Below are 17,998 nucleotides of genomic sequence, written 5' to 3'. Positions count from 1 at the left end.
GAGTTCTGCTTTAGTCTACAGTAGTCACACACTCGTGCTTGGCGTGCCTTGCGAAGTCAAGGTTGCCAAGCTCGCCGTTTCTCTCATTTTGCGACTACAGGCTTTGCGTCCGAATGTGAACCAACACCTGTATAATGTACGCATATAGCTCAGTTTACAGGCCTCGGAATTTGTCGAACAGTCTGGTGTGAGATGTGGTCCCCCTCAAATTCCATCATCTCGACTGCAAATAAAACATAAGAACCGAGCACAGACGCGACCAGAAAGAACATTGCAATTCTGCAGAAAAACACGCGCGAGATGTGCTTGTTCATCTTGTAGCAATACTGCTGTAGCTTCAGGCTAGTCAAACTCCCGCATTTCGTCAGACGAAACATTTACGGAGCAGGGCTTTTTTTTCCCATCGACATCCGATGTGAGCGGGCGGTTGGTCCAACTAATACTACAAAGTATATATATATATATATATATGTACTGCGCATCGCGTCCCCAGGCGTCTAAAAAATCCTCCCGCCCCGCATCCCATCAGAAACATCGAATGGAAAAGCCAAGTCTCAGGATCGAACACGCTGACGTATATAATAAAAGCCTCACATGCGAAGAGTCGTCCGAAAAGCAACCCCCTCACCCCCCGTAGCAATTGAAGCGAGCGAGAGGGAACAAAAGAACACACACACGTAGTAATCAAAGCTTATGTCAGTGCTAGATTGCTTCAACTATGTGGCTGAGCAGAATTGATTTTTCCTCCCCTTCTCCTGAGCATCTGGTGGTGATGTCGAGGTCTCGTGACGAGTCCCAGTAGTCTCTGCACCGACCGAGGCGGGAGCACCAGTCCGGTGAGGCTGGGTTTCATTAGTCTTGTACTGAACTTGGCTCCCGCGCGTTCGAAAGAACGAAACTATCTCACCAACCTTGTCATGAACCGCTCCGGAGTCATGTTTTCCGCAGGTTGCGGGGAAACTCTAGGGTCCTGTTTCCTGGACTTGGACGGTACTTGGTATTTCTCTTGAGCGTTTTCCCGAAGATCCTCTGAACTTTGTATTGTGGGAACCAGGAGCACATCTCGAATATAAAATGGGACATCCGCTTCCTCGACACCCTCGCGGATGCTTAGAGCGTAGCGTAACTTGCTTACCGACGCAATACTTGAGCCGCAGGCTTTGGATTGTTCTCAGAAGCTTGTTGTCCAACCACCTTTTGTTGTGATGAGGTCACTCGGCCTCTACTGGGTCCTTTTGGGCCTGGTAGTGAGATCCGTCGCCGCCCCAGTCCTGGTGTGCAGCAGCATAGTTGATAGCAACTGTCCCACATATGATCTTGAAGGTAAGCTAAGCGTGAACGATAAGCTCCTGACCCATTAAGTCTCCATTGGACGACTTGTCACTCACGTTCCCTTTTCGATGCACGCATCAGGGAAGATAGCTCGCCGGCAGCCACCCGCACCGAGGCCGCCGGGAGGACCTGCACCACCACCCCCGGGAGGACCTGCACCACCTGCTCCGGGAGGGCCCCCGGGGCCAGCTCCTGGACCCATAGGGCCTCCACCACCAGAGCTTGTTCGCTTTTCAACAGACATATCAGGGGAAGTAGCTCGCCGGCAGCTACCCCCACCGAGGCCGCCGGGAGGACCTGCACCACCACCCCCGGGAGGACCTGCACCACCTGCTCCGGGAGGGCCTCCGGGGCCAGCTCCTGGACCCATAGGGCCTCCACCACCAGAGCTTGTTCAATTTTTAACAGACATATCAGGGGAAGTAGCTCGCCGGCAGCTACCCCCACCGAGGCCGCCGCCGGGAGGACCTCCACCACCGCCCCCGGGAGGACCTGCACCACCACCTCCGGGCGGACCTGCACCACCACCACCCCCGGGAGGACCTGCACCACCACCTCCTCCGGGAGGGCCCCCGGGGCCGGCTCCTGGACCCATAGGGCCTCCACCACCAGAGCTTGTTCAATTTTTAACAGACATATCAGGGGAAGTAGCTCGCCGGCAACCGACGCTGGGAGGACCCCCAGGGCTACCGCCGCCAAAGTTTATTCGCTTTTTCACAGACTTATCAGGGGAGGTAGATCGCCGGCAACCGCCGCCAGGATTCCCCGGAGGGCCTCCTCCACCTCCACCGGGAGGACCACCTCCTCCAGGATTCCCAGGGGGGCCTCCTCCACCTCCAGGATTCCCAGGAGGGCCTCCTCCACCACCAGGAGGACCACCGCCGCCGCCGCCATGATATCCACCACCGCCCCCACAATTCCCATGGGCTCCACCGCCACCAAAATTTGTTCGCTCTTTAACATACATATCACCATCGCCGCCAACGGAGCCGCCAGGAAAGCCGCCAGCACCATCGCCGCCAACGGACCCACCAGGAAAGCCGCCAGCACCATCGCCGCCAACAGGTCCAACAGAGCCGCCAGCACCATCGCCGCCAACGGACCCACCAGGAAAGCCCCCAGCACCATCGCCGCCAACAGGTCCACCAGAGCCGCCAGGAAAGCCCCCAGCACCATCGCCGCCCCGGCCACCCTCGTTCCGCAGGAGCGTTGGCGCCTCCGAGTGCAGAAAGTAGTCCGACAAGGTTAGCAACAAATAGTACCTACTCGGTGTTTACCAGCTGCATCAGCCGGCGAACTCTTCGAGAAAAAAAAAAATGGCAGAATGGACGGCTGACCCAATAGGATTCCACCAAAATATAGGCTTGCTCAAATGATCAGCGGATAAAAACATCAACAGTACGCAAGAACCACGATCGGCAACAAGTTTAACGGCGGACGATGTAATCTAGCGCAGATTCCAGCTGACAAGACAAAAAAAAAAGGCGTTTCGTGTGAGCACTTTCGGTTGCCCATGGTGCCGATGACACTCTCTTGCTTGCGCATCCAGGCCTAATTCGCCACCGGGGGTCGCTGCTAGTTTGAAAATATGGTATCTCGTTCTTTTTTTGGGGTTTTAATTATTCTGTGCGGACTGTGGCTTTAATAGTTGGCCGCATTGTTTCTTTGCCCTGATACAGCACGGGCAGCCGTCCCTGGAGACCTTCGCAGTCTGAAACCAACATATATGGGAATGTTTGCCTCAAATCTTCACTGTCTTTACCTAGCAAAGTTCACCTAGTCAGCCCGTGAAGGGTGCGTCCGCTCCCTAGTATGTACGGGAAAAGCGGCCACAAAATGTTATTCGCTGTTTGAGCTGCATAATTCTTTTGAGAGACAGCTTATTTCCAGGTGAATGGATATTTTGTATTCAATGCCAGGTTCCTGATTGCGATATGATACAAGTTGATCTTGGTGAAAAAGCTAGGCCCGGATGGATGTCCCACCATACCACTCCAGGTTTGTCCATCAAAATGTGGATTCGTGAAGCAAAGCTTCACAGCTCATAACGGACGGAATTGAAGAGCAGACAGTCTAGTAAGCTCCAGGCCCGACGCGCGTGTTGCCTAGCCAGGCAAATGGTCGATAGTCTTTAGGAAATAAAAATTATAGACATGTAGAGTAGAGGGTGTGGCCGCGAAAAGCCAAGAGAAGAAAGAAGCAAACACACCGGAAACGTTAAACCATATCATCGCCAGACATATGTCGGCTGTGCCGATTGTTCCCCGACCCAACCGCCTTTCTCGGAATGCTCATGTCGGACCCGCTGCGAGGTCTGGAGGCGAATGGAGCTGGGGGTGGATCGGACGCAGCGGCACCCGTCTCCACGGGAATTACAACCTCCCCCGTCCTTCCCGGTGACATAGAATATCGAGTCCTGGCTTCGGTAACCGGCGCGGGGGGCAAATGCTTATCCGGGCCTCCCCTTGACGCCTTGGCAGGCTTGCCCCAGCCGGCCTTCCTAGTCATGGTCCACCTCAGCCCCACGGTTTTACCGTCAAAAATGAGCGGTTCCTCCCGGTGGAGAGGGATGTGATTAATGCGCCAGTCCCAAACAGCAGCATACACGGTCCTGTATGCTGAAAAAGCAAACACCGTGCCGATTATCCCACCCGCCACAACGTCGTACCAGTTGTGACTTTGGTCGACGGTGAGGGAGCCAGCGATGAGAGTCGCGCACAGAACAGGCGCGTACGTTAAGGCCAGTTTCCAAAACGAAGGGTGGTAGTTGGAAAAGACCTTGAGCTTGGCGTTCAGATAAAGATAAAGGAATATAAAACCGGCAAACGAGGTCGTGGTATGGCCCGATGGGAAGGATTGCAGCGCGTTGAATACACCTCTCCGCTTCTCCTGGTCGTCCAGAGCGGAGCAAATCTCAAAGGTATACATGATGCCGCCGAAGCCTGTCCCCTCTAGACCAGTCGAGTTCCCACCAGGCCTGCTGGCTCTCGATATGTCGGGCTTGCAAACATCGAGAAAATTGGGGCGAAGACCACCTATCAGCCATTTTATGATGACTTGAAACAGCGTCCCTCCGACGACAGCATAGAGGAGACCGAAAATGCTATTGTTGAGATCCCAGAAAGATCGAATGCGGATCTGGGCCAGCAAAAAGACAATTATGGGGGTGGCGATAGCCATGACGCCGGCTTGTTCCGACGAGATGATTTGAGGGCGATAGGGGTGTGCGAATTGGGGATACACAATGTCGCCAGATCCTCGTGTGGAGATGCTCGGGGAGCTGGTGGTTGATTGAGTGAATGTAACTGGGAAAGTCCTGTGGCCGACTGCCTCGCGAGAGAAGAACTGAAAGAATGGGAAAATGTCGCACGGTATTAGCATACCTGCCACAAACCGCACAGGAAGAACCCCACTACGGGCCCTCACGATTTGTTTCACTCACAACGTAAGAAAGAACAGCCATAACTATGAGAGTGACAATATCAAGCGCTGATATCTTGAGCCATTCAAGGAAAGGTGGGCGTTTCTTCATAGTATATGACTCGACCTGGACGCGATCGCGGCCAGCGCGCCCGCGCCTCCAATGGCGATTGTGCGTTGGAAGTTCTGGGGACTCATTGTTATCGCGCGGCCGGCGGCGAAACATGGACCCAAATCGAGGCATAGTCCCGTACTGTATGGACCTGCGACGGTTACAGGAAGGTGAAAAGCGACTGCTGTTCGATGCTAGGTGTGCCGGCGATTGAGAGCGGGACCTGGAGATGGGCAGGTCTGGAGAGCAAGATACAAGGAGAGGTACTGACGAGGAGGGGTAGTTGTCGTCTTGTGACGCAGCTTCTTGAGTAGACGAGGACATTGCTGACTGCCTGTCACCCCTCGTGTGCCGCGCAGTGTTTGTACCTTCACTTTCTGTCTGCTTATTCCACTGCCTTCTCCGTCCCAAAATTGCCATCTTGGCATCTAGGTACAGTCAGTTGAATGAGTGTCACATTCAGTCTTCCAGATGCTACGTTATTCACCCCTGTAGGATTTATTTGACTTTACCCAAGCCCGGCACACCACGCCAAAACGAGTAATGATGTCATCCAATAGAATCAATCGACTATGGCAGCTCCTTGCAGCACACCAACTTTTAGCAACAGCTAGTCGCCAAGGCTCCCTGTACCCGCCATTTATTACTAGCTCCAGGTCTAGAATCTGGCATTCTGCAGTCGCTAGCTTCAGTACCTGGTCCTCAGTACTTTCGCTTGACCATAATCACGGCGGTCCCTCTCCCATTGATTGCCGCTTCCCCATATATGCAGGGCCCGCAAGCTTGTTTGAACCCTACATGTCCGATGAGGGATCCACAGATCGACCCTTTGATCATCGTGTTTGGGGGTGATGTTGCCCGTTCTGTCGCCTGGCTCCCGCGAGCGATTGTGAATGCTCTGATGCTCTGCGTAGATTTGATGGTATGTAATCGCGGCCGTTTAAAAGAACGGGTTGCAATTATGCTGCTTTGGTGCTGCAAGTTCATCCAGGGTAACCATCGCCTGTACCCGCTATGGCGTAGTTGTGGGGAGGCAATCTCACAAGCCGGAGCTCTAATGCTTGGCCTATACCAAGCCGGTGAATCTCCTGGCATCAGCAAACTGCTTTTAGGCTCCTCTGCGATTGCATATGCCAACCAACTGCTGGTGCTTGGTGCTTCCGGGCAACTGGTCTAGGATCACCGCTGTAAATTCGTCGGGAACTGCAACCTCAACCTGTTGGGTCTCCACCCCACAGAGTCAAACGTGTCCGCGAATGCACGTTTCCCCATCGGCGGCATGCCGCTGATGAACACTTCCAAACCGCCCAGTTCCGGGACGGCCGCCGCAAGGGCCCTGACGAGTCGGTCCCACGCGGCCATTCCAACCACCACGCCATCGGCACCTGGGAGTCTGGGATGCCCCTCCGGATTTGCAATGCTGTGTAGGTATACATGGTCGTACTCGTAGGCAAGGTTAATCTCTATTGATCGCAGTGTTGGGAAGTAGCGGTTGGGTAGACGGTCTTTCGGGGGCGTGAAGAAGGACGTCGCGTCGAGCGATGACTGGAAGATAAGGGTGGTCGTCTCAAAGAGCGTTGTTATTGACTCTGAGTACCTGCAGGACTGGTGAGCAACTTAAACAAACCATTGCCTCGATTATCATAGGAGCTTCCGGCCGAGTAGTGGACAGCCTACATTCGTTTGCAGGTCAGGAACAAAGGCATGAACGCCCCTTGCCCCCGCTTCTCTTCCTCATCCTGTGGATCAGGCACACTGGTATCCCGTATTGGCCTTAGACGGCTCGCCCTGGCACATTCTGCATGCGCGGCCCAGTGCAGCGCGAGCAGCTGGTTTTGCGTCCACCACAGCATCCCCTGCTCAGGTTGCAGCGCACCGCCCGCGTTGACAGCCCCCTGCTGTACGTGGCCTACAACGCAAGGTACATGCCGTAGAGGAGCGTCTGCGCTACCGCCCGAGTCCAGGTGCATGCGGCCGTTGCCGGCTGTGTGGGACCAGACCTGGGCGTAGATCATGCGACGTAGCTCGGGAGGCAGTCGCGTAAAGAAGAGGGCCGAGAGTTGCTCATCGGTCGTGGACTCGAGTTCACCGCGGGTTGTATCTCGGTTCGCTGGACGGTTCGTGTCTTGCGGTTCGGGATCTGCAGTTGCCGTGTCTTTCGCTGCTGGCGTGGGACGTTCTATTCTATCTGAGTCTGCGCCGGTCCGTCCTAGCAGTCGCCGACGCGCTTCCTGGAACCATAGCTTACCAGCCATTGTTGTGGTCAATTGTCTGAGGTGAGTTTCTGAGAAGAGGCAGATCAAAGTGGAACAGGCAAATATACACGGAGCCCTTTGAATTCATAAGTATAGAGGTTGACCCGACTCTCAATTTGACAAGATGTCGGTGGATCGAAAAATTGGCTGTGCTCAGGATGCTCCAGGGACCGATTGCATCAATTCAGGGGACTATCCACAAAGCATGCGACGTTCAAACCCACTTGGCATCATCTTCCCCGCGCTAATCGGCCCATTGAAAATGAACACCCTAGGTCTGCCAGGCGATCCAAACTTGCCAGGATCTAGGCTCCATCGTTTTCGGAATACAATCTATTTCAAAGTGAATTATTCAAGTCTATATGAGATTATTCTCCAGGTAATAAACATAACGACAGGAGAACTGATTCAATTAGAATATCGAGCTTGGTTGCCCATCACAGATTTCGGCGGCAAACGAGCAAAAGCTGGTGCTTGCAGTGGTTGAAAAGAGGATTTACTTCGGATCTGGTAGCGAGTTGGGCAATCCGTTCCCAGGTGCTCAGCTGCGTAATGTGTTTCTCGTATTCACGTCGGTGTCATAACGTCCCAAGATTTTGGGGATGGGGGGAAATGATGCATTCCGGTTTAGTTATATAGAATGATGCAACGCAAGGCAGAGCCACCTCTTTTCTGGTTTATGATGCAAATATATTTTATATTTGTAATACTGCCTTCAAACTCTTATAGTCATAGAAACTCATGGACCCGGATGGAAGCCCCTGGCTAGGCGACTTCTGACGATGATTCTTTGGAGCCACAACGCTCCACATCAGAATTACACCAAATTATGGACACTTACCACCAACAATAGTATTCTTATTGCTGACAATGCCCGTTTTCTCTCCGCACCATGCGAAATACAACGGGCTGGATATGCTCCTGCATCGTTTTTTTTTTTTTTTTTTTTTTTTTTTTTTTTTTTTTTTNTTTTCAGACTGCACTCAGATGATGACAAATACAAGAAGATTACAAATTACTTGGTGTTACCACTGTTTCAGTGATACGTCGACCCAAATGCCATATTTTTTAAGGACGAGGACGAGACGCTGGCGAGCATGATGGTTACGCTTCGTCGTTCAGGTCTTGCGCGCTTCACCAGAGAAATATACGAACGAACCCGAAACCATGTCACCTTTCGACCAAACGCACGCAGCCCTGGTCACAGTTGCGCCCCGAGCGCCCCTGCAGATCCAGCAACGTCTAACACGACCCCCTCGAGGCAATGAGATCTTGATCCGTAGCAGCTTCACTGCGTCGACGCCGTTGGACTTGCACCGCGCGGACGGCGGACTTTTGGTCCATGGCGACGAATGCATGGGCGCAACGACCGTAGGCATCGTCTCCGAGGTGGGACCAGACGTAACTCGCTTCAAGCCTGGCGACAGAGTATTCGGGTGGGCTTTCGAGAGCCAGGAGCAGAGAGCGCACCAAGAATATGTCACAGCGCCGGACTGGCTGTTTGCGCACATTCCGGAAGGATTCTCCATGGAGCAGGTGGCCACAGTGCCGGAAAATTTGATTACCGCTTTCAACACCATCGGCTTTGACCTCGGGCTGCCGACACCTTGGCCCAAGCCCGAGGGCTATGTCCCTCCAAGGGCCGCGGAGCCGATTCTGGTGTGGGGAGCCGCGTCAAGCGTTGGGCAGTTCACGGTCGAGCTGCTCAAGTTCTACGGATACAGGCACGTTTTGGCGACTGCTAGCCCTGTCCATCATGAGTACCTCCGGGAGCTCGGAGCGACAGAGTGCTTCGACTATCGGGATCCCGAGATCACCAAATTGCTGATGGAGGCGGGTCGGCGGATCAGGGGGGATGCGAAGCCCACGATTCCAATGATTGTTGACTGCATCGGGTCCGTCTCGGGGACGCTCGAACACATCTCCAAGGTCGCGGAAAAGGGAAGCACAGTTGCTGTCATGATTCCCGTTATTTTGAAGATGCCAACGCAAACCCAAGCCCCTGAGTACTCAATGGAGGTTCATGGACACAACAAGTGGAACGATGGAGTCAGCTTACGGGGAGTGCGGACATTTTTCGTTTACAAGGTAAGTTCGATGCTGTTCCTGGGAGCTGAAAATGCCCACAGGGTCGGTTCCAAGCTAAAGTTTTATGATTGTCAACAGAACAGCGAGTTCTTCAGAGAGAAGCTCGCATCGCAGATCGTGCCCGAGGCACTGGTCCAAGGCATAGTCCGACCACAAAGATATCGTGTGATTGAAGGGAAGACCATGTTGGAAAGAGGCGAGAAAGCACTTGACGCGTTAAGGGATGGAGTTAGCGGGGAAAAGTTGGTGTGGCGGACAAACAACGAATGAAAACATGAAGGCAGGCACAGCTGGCTGATAAGGTAGGTAGAGAGTTAAAACTGGGTTCCAAATCGAGATGGATGCATTCGGCCCCCAGTAGCTTCTGTTCCAATGAGGAAGGTGGGGGTGGTTCACTTGGTTGCAGTTGTGCGCTGGCTGCAACTTCATTTGGGTTTAGCATCAAGGAACATTTCCACAAACCCCACACAATTGGGTGCAGGTGATCGACATGGAGAAGAAACAAGGCCTAATCATCATCATCACGCAACTTCCACTCCGCCGCGTTTGCTCCCGGTTGGTCACTGTAATTATGATTTTAAGCCAACCTGAAAAAGAAAAGTCAGCCAGATAGCAATAGATGATTTGATATTTTTTTTTCTCTCTCTTTTTTCGCTTTGCTCCCTCGACTTCAACCTCTCAGTTGCGTGCATGAGTGATTGCATTCCTGATCTGTCTTGGGCCCCAAGAGGGAGGGATTAGAACTATGAGATCTGGTTCACCGCTGCCACACAGAGAGCAAGTAGTAGTCAAGACTAAAGTAATCATCCCTCGTATTGGATTGTTTTTCTCCCTGTCCTCCCCTGTCGCCAATGCAATCACGGGTGGTCCGCGCCTTGTTTTATTGTCCATGCCAACCCCCATTGTCCGTTCAAAACCAATGTCAGTCCATTCCATCGATAATAAGGGCTGGCGCCGCCATGTTTTCTTTGCCTCCAAAAATGACCGCATACGGTGATGTCCGCCGACACATCACACATTCCATAAGCCCAACATTGTGGCAGTCGATAAGTCGCATACGACTGAGCGACACCCCGGCATCTTGACCGATTGGAAAATTTCCTTTTCAGCTCGTCCCTACCTAAACAGGCCCAGACTTGTTCAGCGTATCCACTTCTAGTTTCTGATTAAAAGCAACCAACCAACCAAGCCTTTGACCAGGTATAACGACTAGTTTACTACTGGCAACCCAGGGTACGGCATGGCCAACCAGGAAGACGGGGGCAATGCCGTCTTCTTCAGCTCTAGCAAATATCAGCTTGGTCGGATGAAATCCACCTTGCTGACAAGTGAGCCGCAACCACCCAGCCGTCAGCATCGCTCGCGTCTACGACAAATGAGAAGCCGCCTCTCGTGGCACGGTAGCTTTTTCAGCCCGGCAGTCACTTCACCATTGCCGCCGCTCCCCGATGATCGGCAATATGCCGCTCAAGACGCACGTCCTGGTGTGGCCAGTAGAGGAAAATCGCAGCAAGAAAACCACGCGGCGGCCCGGCTGGATGGTTCCTGCTCTTCTCCTTTCACCACAAACAAACCAAAACTCAGAATTGACACCAACTTATCTGCCAAACAATCGCAGAGACCTGCGTTCAGCACTGTGACCACTCACCAGGCTGAAGTCGTCAACCACCAGACATCAGTACCTGCCAAGCCAGAGGTTTTTGGTTTGCGACGCTTGCTTCGACGTCCCACACAAGCACCCATGCCAAGGTTTTCCGCCACATCCACTGCTGAAGAAGAGTATCGAGCGCTTGACAACTGCATCGAAGAGGTAGCCGAAACAACCCAAGTTTCGCAGCCAAACCCAGCCCATCATCGTCTTGGAACCATGCAGAACCATCAGCCTCTAGTCGGAAATTGGGACACCTCCACCGCGATGCATCCACCAAACCCGCCCCCACCACTGAGGAAGAAGTCGAGTATGATAGATCGCTTGAGAGTTCTTCGCCCCAGGCCATCAGTTCAAGCATTGGACTCTCAGAACCTTGAACATTCATCTGGAAATGTCGCCCCGTATGTCCCAAAGCACGCCGCATCGGACTTTTCACGCATTCGTGTAAACCTACGAAGTCGCGAAAGCACAACGCTGGGTGGATCACTCAGCAGCAGAAGCACAAGGGAGATGGATGGTAGGCAAGCACTACTGGCCGACGCCCCAACAAAGCTCTGGTCCATCGCCGACCAGGCCATCGAGGACGAACCAGCAAGGGTTTTTCGTCGCAGGAATACTGCCTATCCATATGATCAACCTGACGCGATTGATCATAGCCCAAGCGACCAACACACTCGCCCATCCACTCCAGATTTACAAGTCAGGTCAGGTGACTCCCCGAGCCCAGCTTCTACCGAGTACTCCTTGTGTCGATATGATTCAGGTGTCGTGTCGCCCCTCTCCGCCATGTCGCCAAGAGACTCGCAGCGATACACAACACTCGACGACGCCATTCATTCCTCTCCGTTGCCATCCCGGTCAAAAAATAGCCTTGCGTGTAAAACAAACGCACCAAACGACCAACAAGCCGCCGCAATAGAGACACCCACCAAGCTGTCCCGCGCCATAATATCGACTCCCACCACTAGCCCAGAGGAGAAATTCTCCAGTGACTATGAGCTCTTTCTAGAGAATGCTGCGCAGAAGCATCAGCGACAGCAGGAGCAACTGTGGCACAGGCTAGCCACTCCTGACGGACAAGTCGTGTATACGACCAATACGGCCCTCAACGAGGATGACCCAAGATGGAAACGGTCTGCGGTAGCTCAGCCTACCGCGCAGATCCAGCATCCGCAACGCTACGGCGGAGGTGGCAAGGACGGATTCAGTCTGGGTGGCAGCAGTAACAACGTGTTCGGGCAGAAGGAGAAGACAGTGGAGAACAGACGTGGTGGGCGTGGGCTGGGCAAGAGAATCTCCCAGTATCTGCGGCCGACGAGGGAGAGCAATGTCTGGGACGAGAAGGTATTGAGACTCAACAGTCGGGATGTGTGATTCTTGGTGAAGCATGTCGGATATGATAATCGTAGAGGGGGGAGAGTTTAATGTCGTCATCGATGCAGCCAAACAAGGCCTGATGATTTGTATACAAAAGCAGGGTTAGACGGAAGATGGGATACAAAGGGAAAGTAGGACTTAATTCTAATATCAATATCAACACTTTGGCGCGGTCCAAAGATTATCTACATGTATCATGGACACTGGACGACTCAAAATGCAATACCAGGACAAAGCAACATGGGCAAAAAAATAATAACAATAATAGCACTATCAAACAGAGCAAGGACATAGCGCCCTACGGCGCGCCCATTGCTCTCTGATGCCACGGGCCAGGTACGAACCTTTCACCCATCGGCTCCTTGATCTCTTCCAAGGTCCAGAATGTACAACGATCGTCGCTATGATAAACAGTCGAGAATTTAGCAATATGTCCAAGCAAGAGGTTAGGGTCAGAAAGAGAAGGGGGGGAATACATACCAGTAATCAGTAAGATACCGCTGCTTATACTGGTCGGGACGATCCATGTAGTACTCAGTATAGCCCCACTTGCTACTCCAGATAACCGAGCCGCGGCCATAAAAAACGTAGGGATACTTGCCGTCCTTTGGGTCGGGCCACCTGATCTTGCCGTCTCGCCACATGGGGATCTTTTTCCTCTCGAGCTCCTCAGCCTTCCTCTTCTTTTCCTCCTCTTCTCTGTTCTTCCTGTCCTCTTCTTCCTTTTTCTTCCGTTCCTCCTCCTCCTTTTTCTTTCGCTCGTCTTCTTCCTTCTTCCTCTGAGCCTCCTCCTCCTCGTACTTCTTGCGGGCCATCTCGTCCGCCACGGCCTGCTTCTCCGGCGTCCACCTGAGCGCCTCGGGCTCGTTCGCCACGGCCACGCAGACGCGGCCCCCGACGGGGAGCGAGTCGCAGCCGTCGTCCCGCACCACAGGCGACCAGTACCTGATCTGCTCCGTGGCGAGGCCGTGCTGCTGGGCGATGCTGAAGCAGGTGTCTCCTGCGCGGATTTCGTACGCCTGTGGATTTTTGGTCGTTGATGATGATTAGCTTTGTGAATATACAGAATATAGAACTGGGATGGAGAGAAAAAAAAAAGGTATCCGAAACAAGTCAAATCGACACGAGGCCAGACTTACCTGGACGCAATACGGCGATCCTTTGAGCAGCTCCGGGGTCTGCGGAGCTCCTGGTTGTGACTTGTCCTTGTTCATGAGGTCGCTGACGACAGGGGGTAAGAGGAAATTCGGGACTATGGCGGCCGTGGCGCCGGCAATGAGCCAGAGGAGGCTCGTGTAGGTTATCGATGCACGCATCGTGGTTGTAGTGTTGTTTCTTTTAGCTTATCCGTGGGTTTTGTTTGAGATTTTAAATAAACGACTTTAAGACTTTTCTCGAAAATCCTTTGACCAGCCTTATATAGAGACATGCTGCCTATAGCGTCAGTCATCTTTTATGGGTAGAGTCGAGCCAAGCCATCCGTTCCTTTCTCTTAGGAATCCCCTTTTCAACCTTGTCAACCGAACTCTTTCGTGTAACTGCCGCTTATGGAGTGCACAATACTAATAGGTTGTTGTAATACGCCGCTTTTGTCACTGGGTGGGACAAAGCCGCAGGGGGCTTGGGTGTGGTGGCACTTGATATTGTTCTCGTCGTGATTCGGAGCCGCCGCTTAACAAAGTAAAACGATACAAACTTAACCAGAGGGAAAGAGACGGAGTTGCCGAAAGAAGATGGAATGAAATTTTTCGGAAAACTTGAAGCTATATTCAATTTTCTCGAGACCCAATGATTTTTTGAATTTGCAAAGCTTTTCTTGGTTCAGTTTTTCTCAACCAAGCGTTAGCTTTGACAATTCTTTTATCCCCTATTGGACAAAAACAGCTAAAAAAATACAAAAAATTCTCCGGATAGTATAGCAGTAGCTTCCAGTCTCAGTATCCCGTAGAACAAAGGCGGGTTCGAACAATCCTGAATTTGAATTATCTGCTCAGGGACAAACAGTTCCTCGCCAAGAGAAGTAGTCACCTGTTCGAGAACAAAGTAAATTTAGTATGTTTGTCCTTGGATGGTTGCACAAATCAAGAGCGGCTGTGCCTTTAACCCAACTCTCACTGTTTTGACAGTCCCCTTAAAAAATTAAGCATGAATTATAACCGGTATGAGTTATACAAGTAAGACAGCAACGGCCCACATGAATTATAGTCAGTTACCCTTCGTGAGTATACGCGTCCCACGAATCGTGCTCCCGATCCCTCCGACAAGGTTCAACAGAAATGTGCCAAAAATGGGGGGTCGTACCCTCAGAAGTCGGAACCTATTAAGTAAAGTAAGATCCTTACCCGGTGCATTGTTTCTGTCTGTTATGGATATTTATGCACACGCAAACCACCTTCTCTAGTCTTGAATCTTTACAGTCGCCAGTGTTGTTGGTCTGGAATCTTTGGCAGGATTTCTCACCTGTTTTTGGGCCTTTTTTCCCTTTCGTTTTATTTTGTTTTTGTTCCTGAACCACTACACCGCCATTTAGGATACACTACGGGGGTTGGCAGTAGCAACCAAACACCTATTCGGGCTATCGCACCGAGTTAAAAATCGAGTGGTGATCCCGCATAGAAACGACAGGACCGGTCTTATCGGGAGATTGATCAAATTATAATTCGGGCATATCGCGGGCCCGTTCAAGTTCCGTCGCTGCAAACAAAATAGACAAATCGAAGTCTAGAGTATATGTTCACCTGGCCAAGGGGTAGAGACCCATTACCAGAGCGGAATTCGGCCAGTTCGCGGACCCCGTACCAGTGAAGTTCCGCCGCTGCAAATAATATAGACAAATCGAAGTTTAGAGTATATGTTCCGCTGGCCAAGGGGTAGAGAGACCCACCACCAGAGCGGAATTCGGCCAGCTCGCGGACCCCGTACCAGTGAAGTTCCGCCGCTGCAAACAATAAAGTCAATTTTCAGTGTACTGGCGAGATCTCCCTTCCCACGGGCATGATCGTTCAACCCTGCAACTAGTAATAACACAGTAATGGAATAGACAGCCAAGAGTTGAGGATTTAAACCCGTCGGAATTGGATAATGAATACAAATACGAGATTATAGGCGATATGTAAATTCGATTCCATCCCTTTGGCACCCAACAAGTCTTACAGTCTAGAACACTCGAAATACTCTGAAAATCACAATCAGCCATGGCCCTCGAGAAGATCAAGGAGAAGTACGAGGCCGAGCGCGCCAAGCGCCTCCGGCCCGATATGCAACAGCAATACATCGACACGCGGGCCGACGAATTTCCCAAGTCACTTGTAGCCGATCCCTGGATCGACTACGACGCCATCGCAGCCCAGGAGCCCCCGGTGATGGACGGCGGAGAGGTCAAGGTGCTCATCATCGGGGCGGGCCACAACGGCCTCCTCCAGGCCTACCGCATGATAGAGGCCGGCGTTTCAGTCTACGACATGTGCATCGTCGAAGCGGCGGGCGGCTACGGCGGCACCTGGTACTGGAACCGCTACCCGGGCCTGATGTGCGACGTCGAAGGCTACACGTACATGCCGCTCCTGGAGGAGTTCGGCTACATGCCGAAGCATCGATACTCGTACGGGCAGGAGATCCGGGGCCAGAGCGAGCGCATCGCGAGGCGGACGGGGGTGGACGAGAGGTCGCTTCTCGGGACGCACGTCGACAGCCAGACGTGGGACGAGGTCGCCGGGCGGTGGGCGGTGGCGATGACGCAGGACCTGGGACCAAAGCACGGCAAGCGAAGCATCACGGTCAAGGCGCAGTACGTCATCTTCGCTACCGGGGGTCTCCCCTTGCCCAAGGTCCCGCGACTGCCGGGCTTGGGCGAATGCGTGGCGGCCGGCAAGGTCAAGGTCATCCACACATCGCGCTGGGATTACGAATACACGGGCGGGACTCAGGCCGCGCCGGACATGGTAAACCTCGCAGACAAGCGTGTCGCGGTGGTGGGCACCGGCGCGACGGCGATTCAGGTGGTGCCGGCCGTGGCCAAGTGGGCCAAGCACCTGTATGTTGTGCAGCGCACGCCGTCGTACGTCGGTCCGCGGGGACAGGAAAAGACGGATCCGGAAAAGTGGAAAAGGGAGGTGGCTTACAAGAAGGGCTGGCAGAAGGAGCGCACGATCAATTTCAACCAATGGATCTCGGACGCGCCGCCATCCGATGGCAGAAACCTCGTCGACGACGGCTGGACGCACACTCCGGCGGCATCAGGCCTGCCTGGCAGTAACAGAAAGGGCATCATACCGCCGGAAAAGATCCCCGAGCACATTGACGAGATGCTGGAGCGCGACGTCGAGAGGACTGCTTTCGTGCGTGACCACATAAAAAAGACGGTCAAAGATGCCGTGACGGCCGAAAAACTGACGCCGTGGTATCCATCATGGTGCAAGAGGCCAACGTTCCACGACGATTATCTCGACGCCTTCAATCGCGACAACGTCACGCTGGTTGACACGAACGGCAAAGGCATGGAGGGTTATGCAAACGATGGCATCGTCGTCAACGGCGAAAAGCTCCAAGTCGACGTGCTCATTTTGGCAACCGGCTTCGCCGTCACTACAGTCATGACCATCGACCAAACGATAGGAGCCACCGTCAAGGGCGTCAACGGTCGTGATCTGGGCGAGTACTGGGCGGCGAAAGATTTCTTGACACCGTACATGGGCTTTGGCATGCGCGACTTCCCCAACATGTTTGGGTTCTCGTCTGTCGGGGCCGGTGCATCGTACAACATGACCAGCATGATGGACATCATAGCCCGAGTCATTGCGCACACGGTTGCGACGGCGGAGAAGCAGGCCGGCAGCAGTGCCGCTGACAAGGTCGTGATCCAGCCGACACGCGAAGCACAGGAAAAACACAGCGCCGAGGTCAGGAAGCGGGCTACGTATAACTCCGTTCTATCCATCTGCACCCCGACTTACTTTACCGGCGAGGGCTCCTTGCTGATTCAGCCCGAATCGCCCGAGGAGCGCGTCGCAAAGGCTAACCATTCGGGTTGGGGGACTGGACCTGTGGATTGGCTCGAACACGCTGAGAAATGGATGGCTGAGGGTATTGACGGGTTCGAGATTAAGCTCACTGGGGGAGCAAACAGCTTGCCTAACTGACCGGGGGATAAAGTGAGGCTTAGGAAACAAGAGTGGGATGTGTTTGTGCGCAAAGCAGGTTTTGTTTTTCTTTCTTTTTCTTCCAGACAAGTTAGATTGCGCAGAAAGAAAAAGAAGATTCTGTAAGGTAGACACTAGATGAGTTTGTCATGCATTTGTTTTGTGGCTCGAGTCCTAGTTATTCCTCCATCTCTCTATTTCTCTTCAGAATCTGTACCTGATGTAATTTCTCCCTCTTCATGTACCTTGCATCGACGTTCAGATGGCGGCTTGTCTCAGACAAACCCAAAGCCAGCCGATCGCACCTGGTATCAACCTCTTACACAAACCAGTCTAGTTGTGTCATGTTACAGTCTGTTAAAACAAACGAACTACCGTTAGAGGATCGTTTCTTTTTTCGTCTGATATTGCTGGTGCTGAACCATTGTCTGTTTCTTTCTCGCATCTCGCTTTGTACCCCAACTTACCATGATGCACGGTCCGGTGGGACCTCTGGGGAGGACGGATGATCGACGTCAAACAAGTTTGTTTTGCCCATTGAACAAGGACCTAGCCATCTCGGTTCTACTCTGCACTCTCGGTATTCCCCCTAGTATCTTGCAATTGTTTTTTTTTTTTTTTTTTT

General features: G+C 52.8%; 7 protein-coding genes across 7 annotated transcripts; 4 read left to right on the top strand and 3 right to left on the bottom strand.

Moving 5' to 3' along the window:
• Positions 1–1,211: 1,211 nt before the first annotated feature.
• On the bottom strand, positions 1,212–5,014 carry PpBr36_04106 (uncharacterized protein; the record flags this gene model as incomplete). Its single annotated transcript, XM_029891271.1, has 5 exons — positions 4,775–5,014; positions 4,001–4,677; positions 2,055–2,548; positions 1,389–1,946; positions 1,212–1,300 (listed from the first exon to the last, which is right to left on the bottom strand). Exons 1-5 carry the CDS (start codon positions 4,994–4,996, stop codon positions 1,212–1,214), a joined length of 2,040 nt encoding a protein of 679 aa, XP_029750292.1. The 5' UTR covers positions 4,997–5,014.
• Positions 2,255–2,708, top strand: PpBr36_04107 (uncharacterized protein; the record flags this gene model as incomplete). The annotated part of the gene is made up of 2 exons (XM_029891272.1): positions 2,255–2,576; positions 2,695–2,708. The coding sequence occupies 2 exons, from the start codon at positions 2,255–2,257 to the stop codon at positions 2,706–2,708; spliced, it is 336 nt and encodes a 111-aa protein (XP_029750291.1).
• Positions 5,015–6,043: 1,029 nt separating the features above from the next.
• On the bottom strand, positions 6,044–7,119 carry PpBr36_04105 (uncharacterized protein; the record flags this gene model as incomplete). Its single annotated transcript, XM_029891270.1, has 2 exons — positions 6,044–6,461; positions 6,542–7,119. The coding sequence occupies 2 exons, from the start codon at positions 7,117–7,119 to the stop codon at positions 6,044–6,046; spliced, it is 996 nt and encodes a 331-aa protein (XP_029750293.1).
• A 1,167-nt stretch (positions 7,120–8,286) lies between these two features.
• Positions 8,287–9,477, top strand: PpBr36_04104 (uncharacterized protein; the record flags this gene model as incomplete). The annotated part of the gene is made up of 2 exons (XM_029891269.1): positions 8,287–9,207; positions 9,286–9,477. The coding sequence occupies 2 exons, from the start codon at positions 8,287–8,289 to the stop codon at positions 9,475–9,477; spliced, it is 1,113 nt and encodes a 370-aa protein (XP_029750294.1).
• A 970-nt stretch (positions 9,478–10,447) lies between these two features.
• On the top strand, positions 10,448–12,232 carry PpBr36_04103 (uncharacterized protein; the record flags this gene model as incomplete). Its single annotated transcript, XM_029891268.1, has 1 exon — positions 10,448–12,232. One exon carries the CDS (start codon positions 10,448–10,450, stop codon positions 12,230–12,232), a length of 1,785 nt encoding a protein of 594 aa, XP_029750287.1.
• A 301-nt stretch (positions 12,233–12,533) lies between these two features.
• PpBr36_04102 (uncharacterized protein) lies at positions 12,534–13,551 on the bottom strand (the record flags this gene model as incomplete). The annotated part of the gene is made up of 3 exons (XM_029891267.1): positions 12,534–12,636; positions 12,716–13,254; positions 13,375–13,551. 3 exons carry the CDS (start codon positions 13,549–13,551, stop codon positions 12,534–12,536), a joined length of 819 nt encoding a protein of 272 aa, XP_029750288.1.
• A 1,878-nt stretch (positions 13,552–15,429) lies between these two features.
• Positions 15,430–17,373, top strand: PpBr36_04101 (uncharacterized protein; the record flags this gene model as incomplete). The annotated part of the gene is made up of 1 exon (XM_029891266.1): positions 15,430–17,373. One exon carries the CDS (start codon positions 15,430–15,432, stop codon positions 17,371–17,373), a length of 1,944 nt encoding a protein of 647 aa, XP_029750289.1.
• Positions 17,374–17,998: the final 625 nt, after the last annotated feature.

Source organism: Pyricularia pennisetigena, chromosome 6 (assembly GCF_004337985.1).
Source record: "Pyricularia pennisetigena strain Br36 chromosome 6, whole genome shotgun sequence".
Taxonomy (NCBI): domain Eukaryota; kingdom Fungi; phylum Ascomycota; class Sordariomycetes; order Magnaporthales; family Pyriculariaceae; genus Pyricularia; species Pyricularia pennisetigena.
Note: the sequence above shows the minus strand (reverse complement) of the source record. Positions and strands in the feature narration are given on the sequence as shown.